This window comes from Tursiops truncatus, chromosome 2 (genome assembly GCF_011762595.2).
Source record: "Tursiops truncatus isolate mTurTru1 chromosome 2, mTurTru1.mat.Y, whole genome shotgun sequence".
Lineage (NCBI taxonomy): Eukaryota > Metazoa > Chordata > Mammalia > Artiodactyla > Delphinidae > Tursiops > Tursiops truncatus.
This window is the reverse complement of record NC_047035.1, coordinates 141,816,543-141,828,863: the sequence shown is the minus strand read 5'-3', so window position 1 is coordinate 141,828,863 and position 12,321 is coordinate 141,816,543. Positions and strand designations below refer to the sequence as shown.

Sequence of the window (12,321 nt, the reverse complement as noted above, 5' to 3'; positions counted from 1 at the left end):
GAAGCACTTGAAGGACAACAAGAATTTGACGCTTACCCAGCAAGTGGAGGATGGATGTTGCCATCGCCTTTCCAAGAGCATTGGTGGCTGTACAGACATAGGTTCCTTCACTTTCAAGGGAAACATTCTGCAACAACAGGGATCCATTGAAAAGCAAGGAATTATTGTCACTCAGAGATCCTCCTTTCTTCAACCAAGTTACATTAGGTTGAGGGACACCTTTGGAAGAAAAACAAATATGACAAAGGCAAACTCCTTTAAGAATAGGGCCACAGGACCATATGCAAATACCATTCAGCATTTTGACCACAAGTCAGGAAATGGGTTTAATCACATATAATAGGAAAAACGGCTCTTTCTATTTCTATAGCTCCTCTATGGCAGATGGGGGATGCTGCTGAAGCAAAGGGCTTTGGTCTGCTGAGCACCAGGTTGGTTTATGTATACAAGTCAAGGAATAGGAGCCAAAGAGGGTGGGCTTGCTCTGTATTGGGAAGGGAGCGAAATTTGAAGTTGAATGGGGGTAACGGGAGAGTGGTTGGAAAAGAGGAGCTGATCAAGCCGGATGAATGTGGAGGCAGAGACACAGAGAAATTCCTAGCAGTGGGTTGTCACAAAGAAGCCTTTTGGAAACAAAAATATCGAATATGGATGTTTAAGTGGTTCGCTGTGCAAAAGGCAATGCAACGTTCCTCCCTTCAGGTGGAATACAAAATCTTTAGGGAAGTAGATTTTGTTCATCCATGCTTTTGTGGAAGAGGATAATTTCAGGGAACAAAAAGAAGTATTGCATTTTAAGTTTGGGTCAATGTAGAGGTGAGCAGACTGTAAGCAACACCTCTGGACACAGAGAGGAGCGTGAGGAATTGAAAGAATTTCTTCCCCCACATCTTGAGAAATCTTAGCCATTTGCTGGGCTGTGGGATGTGAAACTAAGAGGAATCTCATTTCGTTCTTAAGAGCTGGGGCAGCCTCCAGTGATCCAGCAGGGTTACTGGTTTTGAGGATGTCCTTCCTTCCTGCAATGCTCTGGCTAGAGAGGCTATGGCAGACATGGCAAGGCTTTCTGACAAGAAAGAGATATCATCGCTCTAATCATGACATCTGCAATGCACCTTACAAGAGGCAAAACACATGCTCCATGAACACTGAGACACTTTCTCACGGTTATTCCCAACTCCTGGGAAGCAGTCATTGTTAGCTCTGTCTTACAGCTGAGGAAGCTGGTCAAGTCAAAACTAGCTCAGAACCTAAATACACAGAGAAGTGCTAATCACAAGTGCATATATATAGTTTTGTAGTTTCTTCTACAAATATAAACACATGTAGTTTCTTCTAGTTTCTTCTACAAATATAAACACATGTAGTTTCTTCTACAAATATAAACACATATAAACTTTTCTAAGGTCAACAGCTAGTAAACACTGGATCTGAGATTCACACCCACGCAGTTTACTCCAGAACTTACCTTTTAACCACAATGTAGGTAGGTCTTATATATTTCTTGATAGATTGATTCCTAGGCATCTTATACTTTTTATGGCCATAGTAAGCAGGCTCTTTTAAAATATATTTTATAGTTGTTTATTCCTGACAATTAGGAAAGCAATGAACACTCGCGTCTTTATCTTGTATCTAATCATCTTACTAAAGTTTATTATTTTGAATAGTTTTCAAATGATTTTGTTTTTTAAATGTAAACAATCACATCACTTATATGTAATGACAATTTTATCTTTTTTTTCCTATATTTATACCTATAATTTCTATTAACTATTGCATTGTATTAGCTAATGTCTCTAGAACAATGCTGAATCATGTTACAGCAGGCAAATTTGCCTTGTTTCCAGCTTTAAAGGGAACATTACTAATGTTTCATCCTCAAGCACGTTGTTTGCTTTTGTTTTCTGTTAGCTGTTGTCAAATCAAAGAAATTTCCTTCTGTTTCTAACTCACATGGAAATTTCTAAACCTTTGAGCTAATATTTAGTTTATTTTAATTGGAGTTTTTAAAAATTAAAGTATTTAAAGTTATTAATTTTCCTTTGAGTACAGCTTTGACTATATATATTTTGAGATGAAATAAACCATTACCATTATTTCACTCATTCAAAAATGTTTACAAAGTGCTTATTATATGTGAGACTTTATGCTGGTGCTAAGGATATGTGAACTAAGTTTCCTTAAGAAACTTGATTTTAGAAGCCTTAATTTTGTGGTCTTCTAGGATCTTAAGATGGAAGATTGTCAATAAATGGGGTAGGCTTAACCTGTCTGATTCTCGAGTGCCTTCTCCAAGCTCCCTGAGAAGTCCCAGCCTTAATTTTTAAATTTTAATTCCCTCCTTTGGAGGGAAACAGATGATTGCAATAAAAGGACACGAGGGCTTATGATAAACGTAAACACTGGATGCCACTGGCACGTAAAAGCTGTATTTAATGCAGACTGGAGAGAGGGGAAAGATTCTCACATGAAGGAACATCTAAGCTAATACTTTAGGACAAGTAGAAACATGTCAGGTGAAGGGGGTGGATGTGGTGGTGAGACTGTTTTAGCTAGAGGGAACAGCGTGCAAAAAGACACAGACACGAAGGAAAATATAGTGCATTTGGGGAATCATAAATTGCTTTTTTATGACTGGAGCTTAAAGTACATGGAGTAGGAGTGAGGAGAGATGACTACAGAGGTCAGCAAGTACCCATAAAATGAAAATTTATTATCCACAGTAAGGAGTTTGGTGGCATTTATCCTAAAGGAAATAGGAAATAGTTTCATTCTTTTAAGCAGTGGTTAAAACTATCAGATTGCTGCTTCTGAAACATCGTTCTGGATGTGATGTAAAACGGGGACGAGGGAGGCAAGGGTCAGTAGGACCACTTAGGTGGTTACAGAAGCAATTGAGGTGAGATGCAAAGAGTGCTGAAACAATGGTGGGAGTGAGGGATCTGGAGAGAATAGATTCACTTAGTAAATATTAAAGAAGAAAAATCAGTAGGATTTGGTGACTGACGTTCTATGCGGGAGTGAAGGAGAAAAAGGATTTAAGGATGACGTGCAGATAGAGGGTGGTACCATTCACTGAAACAGGGAAAATAAGAGGAGGAGCAGACCTGCGTGATAAATTCTTATAAGCATGTTGCAGCCTGAGAGCCAGGCGTCGAACTTTACACATACTCCTAGGAGCCTGCGGGAACGCTGCGGGGACGAGGACCGGTGGGCGCCATTGTCGTGCTCTCCCTCTGCTGTGCTCCAGAGCTTCCGAATCTCCCAGAAGAGAGCTTTTACACAAGTCTGCCCTGATTTTTGTGGCTGCCACCTGCGGATGCCTCTGGAGGACAGGGGAGCCTGTGTTCCTGGTCCCTTGAGACCGTAATAATTGGTGTCACCCAGAAAAGAGCTCATACTCCTATCTGGCACCTTGATTTTTGTGATTGCTGTCAGGGGACACCTCTGTATCACATGGCTCTGGTGGCCAATGGGGCTTGTACTTGCGGGTCCCACAGGATTGTAGCCAATGGAGAAAGAGTACTTAAACAGGTACCACCCCCCAGGGCACAGCAAGAGGCCACAGACCCAGGTCCTCCTCCTTTCTGTGAAGGAGGCCTATGAGCTAAGCATCATGACTGCGCCCGAGGGGCAGGCTTCTGATTAAACATGCATCTTGGGGCTGACTGTGATCCCTCGCAGAGACCTCTGAGGGTGGGAGCTGTCTTCATGCTCACTCTCTGCCACGCTCCGGGGTGCCAGTGTTTCCTGCAGGCAAGCTATACGTGCATCCAGTGCCCTGGTTTTTACCTCTGGTATCCTGTTTTTATTTTTATTTTATATTGGAGTATTGCTGATTCACGATGTTGTGATAGCTTCGGGTGTACAGCAAAGTGATTCAGTTATACATACACGTGCATCTATTCTTTTTCAAATTCTTCTCCCATTTAGGTTATTAAAGAATACTGAGCAGAGTCCCCTGTGCTATACAGTAGGTCCTTGTGTGTTGTCCATTTTAAATACAGCAGTGTGCACATGTCAATCCCAAACTCCCCATCTATCCCTCCCCCCAACCACGCTTTTCCCAGGCTAACCATAAGTTCATTCTCTAAGTCTGTGACTCTGTTTCTGTTTTGTAAGTAAGTTCATTTGTATCTGGTACCCTGGTTTTTGTGGCTGCCACCCAAGGGATGCTCCTTGATCTGGTGGCTCTGTTGGCCAGGGTTGGAAGGGGTGGGTGTAGGGTTAGCGGTGGGATGGAGGGGTGGGAGGGTAGGGAGGAGGCGGGGGGTGGCGGCTTGCATTCCTGGGTCCCACAGGACTGTGGCAATCAGAGAGGCAGTGCTTGGCAGGCTATCACCGCCAGGGCACCGCACAGACAACGGACTGAAACACACCCCCAGTCTTTCTGCGAAGGAGGTCTCTTTGCTTGTCCTGGAGCTTTGGCCTGAGGGGCTGGCTTCAGGTCTGGCTCACATTTAGTGGCCTATAGAGCTGCTTTCAAGGAATGTAGGCTGTAGAATGTAGTGCCCCTTGGCACTCCCCCTCCGCCTCGCGCCAGCTCACCACTATCACCCAGAAAAGTAACTTACACACTCATTTGGGGCCCTGATTTCGGCAGCTGCCACCCAGGGGACCCCTCCAAATCTTCCGACGCTGGTGGGCATCAGGGGTTACACTTACAGTCCCACAGGACTGTATATATCTACATACTTAAAGGAAAAACTGATCCTGAGGGTCTAGCTTGCAGTCAGCCTGAATCTAGGTTCTGAGAGCCTCCCGTTTGAGACACTGACAGGTCTTAGCACATCCTCAACTATGAGGAGTTATTAAATACATACAGTAAGTCCCCTACGTACAAACCTTCAAGCTGCGAACTTTCAAAGATGCAAACGTGCGTTCGCGCGTCCAATCACGTAAGTTAGTTCACGTGTCTAGAGTACATTGTCACGTCGCATGCATCTTCTACAAGTGGTTGTGCTTTTGTGTACTTTACTGTACAGTACTGTATAGAGGACAGTAGTACAGCATCTTTATTTCAAGCCCAGGATGTCTGGAAGCAAGTGTGAAAGCAGCAGTGATATACCTGGTACTTTTCAAGGTAATGTACTGTAAGATTAAAAATGTTTTCTTTATTTTTTGCGTTTGTTTTTTATGTATTATTTGTGTGAAAAGTATGATAAACCTATTACAGTACAGTACTATATAGCCGATTGTCTTAGTTGGGTACCCAGGCTAACTCTGTTGGACTTGCCAACGAATTAAACTTACGAACGCGCTCTTGGAACGGAACTCGTTCATATGCAGGGGACTTACTGTAGTAGGCTGCTTGGACAAGCACAAAGGTTAGAGAGACAAACAGGAGCTGAGGCAGAGCTGAATGACAAGGTTCATCTCCTGCATGAGGCTACTCCTTCAAAACTGGAAAAGGTTGCTTCATCTCTATAGAAGCCAACACAGAGACACAGAGGGGTTGAATGGATGAAAAACCAAGACCCATCCACATGCTGCCTACAAGAGACTCCCTTTAGATGTAAGGATACACACAGACTGAAAGTGAAGGGATGCAAAAAGATATCCCATGCAACTAGAAGTTAATTTCACAAGGAAACCTGGAAAATCACACAGATGTGGAGATTGAAAAACATGCCACTGAACAACCAATGGATCATCTTGCTTTTCTAGATTTTCTTGGGGACACAGCACATACACTACCTAAGACTGACCTTGGTGATGCAGTGGATGCTCTCGTGTGCTTCTTGAGTGCTAGTTCAATGCCATTTTTACTGCCTAACCTCAGCATTCTGACTCAGAGCTCTAATGAGCAGAAATTCCTCCTGGCCCATCTAGATAGATCCCAACCAGCAACTCTGCTCCCAGTGCTGACTATACTTGGTATCTCTTTTACACACTTTATTTTTATTTCAAAGGGTAACATTAGGAAGAGCAAATCAGGTCTCCCTCTTTTTTGCCTGAAGACCACAGAAGTAAATCTGTGGTTTCCTGAAAGCCTCAGACCATACTGCTCAAAAATGTCAAGGGTAAAGATGAGAGACTAGGTTAAATTTCTCTTGGGATTCCTTTCAGCTGAAGGATATGTGAGAGAAATTCATCCGTTCATCCATCCACCCACCTGTCACTTTATATATTCAACTCACTTTTATTATGTACCTCCTATGACCAGCACTCTTCTTGAGCATTATGACTGCATTAATCTCTCACCTCTCCAGTAGATCATGAGGATAGCGCCTGGCAAAGGGTAGACAAATGAATATTTGCTGAATGCATAAATGAGTGAACTAGGGAATGGATCTACTAGAAGAAAATTATATCCCAAAGATACGTCAGCATGACTTCCTGGTTATTCACGCCAGTGTTCTCTTCCAAATGGCAAAGATACAATGCTGACTCTATTATTAAAAATCTTCGTAAATTCAGACACTGTTATTTTGGAATCTGTGGTAATTTAGAAAAGGGCGGTATTAGCTGGGAGGAAAATAACCTCCGTAAATATTTTGAGGCGAAAAATGTAAAACATTTCAGAAATCCTTTTAAACACTTAACTAGCCTCCATATATGTGAATTTAAATTATTTATTAATTAAAGGGATTCCTTTAAGACCTCTGCTAAGTCATTCTCTCTTGAGTAACTGAACATTTTTTAAAGCAACACTAAGTTTGAAAATATTTTACAATTTAAGGATATTCAGATTTATCTCCTGCAACTAGTCCCAATTAAGGGGAGTTTTCTCAAATTATAAAACCTCTTGCAGTGAGAGACCCTGAAGCACTTCACATGTATTGGCTTATTCTTTACGCCTCTATCATAAGAAGCATGCAAGCAACAGTGCTGTCAATTCTAAACTGAAAAGAGGTGTACTAAAGCCCTTCAGCGAGGTAAAACAAGCCACGCGGGGTCCTCGGGGAAGAGCACTCCAGGCAGAGAGAACAGCTCACGCTTCAGCCCTGAAGCAGGGTTCTTACCATGGAGTCCCTGAACCTCATGTAGGTCCATAGACGGAATTCAGGGGTTTGTGACCTTTCCACTTACTCCAGCTGAGATTTAGCATTTCCATCAACTATGAACATAAGCAACAAACCAAGGTAGCAGTACCTTGGATGCTGAAGCCAATGGAAATCACAGATATTTTCATATCACATTATAATTCTTAGATATCTCACAATATCTTTTATACCATCACTACTTCAAAACTATGGTATTTATTGGATGAATGTTAGCTTTTCAATTGAATGCATTAGTAAAGAAACATTATTAGATCGCATACTTGCTTTATTAATATTGTGATATCTGTATTTTGATTATAATTGGTTTTCTTTATAATATATAGTCTGCATCTGAAAGCACTATTCTGAGAAGCAGTCCCCTAGGCTTCATCAGACTAGACTTCAGGGCATGCTTCTCTTACTTTGGAAAAAGATAAAAGAACACTGTGGCTGCAGGGATGTGAGCAAGGTCAGAGAAATGGCAGGTCGGGTGGGGGCTCAGATCATAGAGAGCCTTATAGGTCATTGTAAGGCTCTGGTTTTTATTCTAAAGGCTTTGAAGAGTTGTGTGTTCTGACTCTTGATTTTAAAGGACTACTTGGACTGCTACGTTGAGAGTAGATTGTAGGGGGCAAGGGCAGAGAGGGAGACCAGCGAGGAGGCTGTGATTACAATCCAGCCTAGAGATGATGGTGGGTTGGAGCAGCTTGGTAGCAACTGAAGTGGTGAGAAATGTTCAGATTCTGGATATATTTTGAAGGATTTCTCTGGGGAATGGGGGATTGATGGATAGAGGGCTATGTCAAAGAGAAATGCAGGTCAAAAATGATGTCAAGATTTTAGGCTCACGCAACTGAAATAAAGGCACTGCCATTTTCTGAGACTCAGAGAAAAACTCCATGAAGAAGCAATTTTGGGAGCAAAACTCAGGCATTCAGTTTTGGATAAGTTAGGTTTGAAACATCTGATATTCACTGAGGGATGCTGAACAGGCACTTGGATCTGTTCACCTAGGCTTAGAGGAAAGGTCTGGGCTGGAAATACAAATCTAGGAGTTGTCAGCATACAGATGACATTTGAATCCTTGAGCATGAATGAGATCGATGAGGGAGTGAGTACAGCTAGAGAGCAGAAAACGTCTGAGGACTAGTCCTGAGGTACCTTAACTTAGAGATCAGAGATGTGAGGCAAAGCCAGCGGAGGAGGCTGAAAAGGAACAGGTGATACGGTGGGTGTAGAACTGGGAGCGTGGTTTCCCAGAAGCTGATGAGAAAGTATTTCACGAAGGAGGGAGGGAATAGCCACTGTCAAATGCAGTCACTGTCAAAGGGCCAAGTAAAAGGTCTGAGGATTGACCACTGAATTGGCAATGTACAGACTTACATGGTGGGCCTGTTGGTAACCTTGATGACAGCTCTGAAGGTTGAATGGTGTGGATAAACTTGGCTGGAGTGAGCTCACGAGAGGATGAAGGAAGATGAAATTGGAGACTGTACAAACTACTCTTGAGGCATTTTGCTATGATGGAAATCGAGGAACGAGGCAGTAGCTGGAGGGGGGAGTGGAGTCAAGGTCAGGCTATCTAAAGGTGGCTTCACTCACCTGGAATTTGCAAAATCTTCCTAACCATTCTCACTGCTCCCACACTGGCCTTCCTTTCACTCTTTGATTCCCTAGTCTATTTTCAACATGGTAGCCAGAGTGTTTTTCCTAAAACATAAGTCAGATCATGTCATTCCTCCAATGGCTTCCATCTCATTCAGAATAAAAACAGAGTGCTTATGATGGCTTATATGGCGCTACGTGATCTGCCTCTATCATCTCAAAAAAAAAAAAAAAGTGCTGAGAGCCAGAGAGAGACAGATTCTTGATGAAATCATTTATGTTCCTGAATCTAGATGTGTCCAAAGTTAGTGCACCCTAGGACTTTTCAGTTTCCAGAACCAGTAACTTCTCTATTTTTCTTGAGCCAGTTTGAGGTGGGTCTCTGACGCTTGTAACCATGGGCGTCTGGACTAAAAACGTAGGTATGAAAACAACCCAGATGGCCAAATGGTCACAGCAGCACGCACTTCTGGGAACAAACTGGCATCATCGTATTCCAAAAGAAAATGTCGGAGATAAGAAGTTTGCATTGAGGAGGATAAGACCACAGCAGAATATGGCCCGACCTCTTCCTCCTCACTCTACACAACTAACCTGGCCAAGTTCATCAGCTTTTAAGAACACAGTGATAATTCCTATGCTGACAATGCCCACATCTGCCTGTCCAACCTGAACCCGTCCCTCGAGTTCAACACCAACAGTTCCTGGACATCTCCCATCCGCGAGTCCCAAAGCTGCCTCAAACGCAGTAAGTCCCACAGCAAATTCATTTTGCTGTAGACTTGTTCCACATCTCCCTGTAGGCTTGTTCCGCATCATCATTTCAGCACCGCATCTATCCAACCTCCCCACCTCGGAGCCTCAGAGCCACGCCCGGATCTCGCCTCTGCATCCTCCACGTTCCATTTGCCACCAAGTTAGAAAAAAAAATCACTTCTAACTTAGGATGTTCCTAGATCATCTCTTCTTCTCCATTCTCACGGTCAGTGCTGTGGCTCAGGGCCAGAGTTCCTGCCTTAGTTACTGAAGCAACCTCTTAGCTGGATTCCCCACTTCCCAACAATTCTTGTTTTTTTAAAATTTTTATTGGAGTATAGTTGATTTACAACGTTCTGTTAGTTTCAGGTATACAGCAATGTGAAACAGTTATACACATACGTATATCCACTCTTCTTTAGATTCTTTTCCCAAATAGGTCATTATAGAGTATTGAGTACCTCCTACACCATTGGTGGGAATGTAAGTTGGGACAACCATTATGGAAAACAGTATGGAGGTTCCTTAAAAAACTAATTACAGAACTACTGTATGATCCAGCAATCCCACTCCTGGGCCAACAATTCTTCATGCAAAGTCAGAGGGAGCAAAGTGCTGGGCCCTGACTGCCTTCAGAAGCTCGTGGCCCTGGCATTGTCAGTTCCACATAACTTAGCTCCAGCCACACTCCTAGCCTGACTTTCCAACCCTCCTGCTGGGTCTCTCCTTGCACAGACCTCAGACTGTAGCCAATTCCGTGTCCTGCAGCAAGCCTGCCCTTGCATGCCAGCTGTCCTACTCATGCTCTTCACTCTGGAATGTTCCTACCTTTTCATCTTCATGGGCCTGGTCACACCTCCTGGGACCTCCCACAGTGAGCTGCCTGTCTACTCCTCCCAGTTCCTACAGCGTTGTATTCGTGCGCACACTATTGCATTGACCACGTTATGTCATGGTCAGTATCGCATCTTTCTGGGAGCTCCTTGCTGTCAGCTGGGCGTGTAGGAGGTGCTCAGAAGAGTGTGTTGAATTGAAAGCATTCAAGGCTGTTTTTGGCGACGGCCATTCTGACCGGTGTGAGGTGATACCTCATTGTAGTTTGATTCGCATTTCTCTAATAATCAGTGATGTTGAGCAAAATTGGGTCATTTGTAGAGATGTGGATGGACCTAGAGTCTGTCGTACAGGGTGAAGTAAGTCAGAAAGAGAAAAACAAATAGCGTATTTTAACGCATATATGTGGAGTCTAGAAAAATGGTACCGATGAACCTATCTGTAGGGCAGGAATAGAGATGCAGACATAGAGAACGGACATGTGGACACAAGGGGGGAAGAGGAGCGGGAGATGAATTAGGAGATTAGGATTGACATATATACACTACCATGTGTAAAACAGATAGCTAGTGGGAACCTGCTATATAGCACAGGGAGCTCAGCTCGGTGCTCTGTGATGACCTAGATGGGTGGGATGGGGGCGGCTGTGGGAGGGAGGTCCAAGAGGGAGGGGATAGATGTATACATATAGCTGATTCACTTCGGTGTACAGGAGAAACTAACACAACATTGTAAAGCAATTATACTCCTATAATAATAATTTTAAAAAAAGCGTTCAAGGCTCTTGTTATGGACTGGATGGTTCATGCTTCATTCCTCCCACCTCCACCACCAAATTCATCTGTGGAAGCCCTAACCACCCATAGGATGGCATTTGGAAATGGGGCTTTGGGAAGGTAATGAGCTTTAGATGAGTTCATGAGGGTACATCTCCCATGATGGGATGAGTACCCTTATAAAAAAAAAAGGAAGATAGTGGAGATCTCTCTCTCTTTCCATCATGTGAGGAAATACTGAGAAGATGGCTGTCTGTAAGCCAGGAGGAGTTCTCACCAGACACCGGGCCTTCCGGCACCTTGACCTTGGACTTCCCAGCCTCCAACACTGGGAGAAATAAACGTCTGTTGTTTTAGCCACCCAGTCTATGGTATTCTGGTATAACAGCCTAAGCTAAGGCAGCTGTAGAGGAGGACTTGACTTTGGGGGTGTTGCCTGTCATAGGGCTCACCCGTCCTCAAGGCCTTAGGAAACAGGTTCTGCTGCATTCACACCCCTGGCTGGCTGAGACCCTAAGGGAAGGACGTCACCTTAGAGCATCTAGGGGGCGCAGTCTCAATTCCTGCAGTGCCATCCTGCTCTGGCCGCACTAGCTCGGAGTGACCAGGCTCCTCTGGCTACGCAGGGCTCCTGACAACCTCCAGAGCCTCTCCACAGTTCAGCCGACCCGAAGTCTGAGCTGCAGATGATTCCACGAGGGGAATGAGCTCCCGTTTCAGGGTGCTCCCTGAAGGCACCCCATCTCAGTCGTTCTGAAACACGGAGCAGGGGCTGGTGAGGATGGTGGTGTGAACGCTGTGCTCAGGAATTCTGCGGTTCATCTCAGCAGAACTTACCGTTCAGCAGAAATGTTTTAAAAAAGGGAAACCTCCCAGCATGATTTTTTTGGAGTCCATTTTGGTCACTAGTTATTCTGATTCTCTATGACTTCCTAGTTGCTTTCAGTCTCCCGTGCCTGTGCTTACATCACTTGGTGTAGGAGACGACACATCTGCCACTCAGACTGTCCCCCCACCAACAGTCGCCTACACCTTTACACAGACAAGAATCCATCACATCCACTGAATGCTCTGGGAGTGCCTACCATGTGCCCGCACTCCTCTAGGTGCTGGGGTCCTAGCTTTGCTGGAACGCCGAACATCAGCTTCTCCCACCGCTAGGCTTGCAGCAGAGTACAAGGAGGGTAAGACTCCTCTCGGGAGTCAGCCTCTTTTTTCAGCAATCTAAGAAGACACACTCTATGGGCCTCTCACTTCGTATGAGGCCTCAGGCAACCATCAGCCAGAGAGTTTCCTCAGGGCTGAGACATGCAGATTGACCTCAGGAACCCCAGAGCAGTGCATTACACACAGCAGGCATG

The 12,321-nt window shown here is 44.2% G+C and overlaps 2 protein-coding genes across 28 annotated transcripts in view; one reads left to right on the top strand and one right to left on the bottom strand.

The window, feature by feature from the left end:
- Window positions 1–12,321, bottom strand: part of ADAMTSL3 (ADAMTS like 3) — a 368,604-nt gene that overhangs the window by 25,054 nt on the left and 331,229 nt on the right. Inside the window, 1 exon segment of the mRNA XM_033852218.2 lies at window positions 37–219. Coding sequence (XP_033708109.2) covers window positions 37–219 — 183 coding nt within the window.
- The window catches only part of SAXO2 (stabilizer of axonemal microtubules 2), a 120,902-nt gene that overhangs the window by 48,942 nt on the left and 59,639 nt on the right, over window positions 1–12,321 (top strand). The window contains exon 7 of one of the 27 annotated variants that reach the window (XR_012330318.1): window positions 1–1,436. The exons of the other annotated variants lie outside the window; for them this stretch is intronic. The gene's annotated coding sequence lies outside the window, so the exon portion shown is untranslated. Of the gene's footprint in view, window positions 1,437–12,321 lie in introns of those variants that run through there. 27 annotated transcript variants of the gene reach the window in all.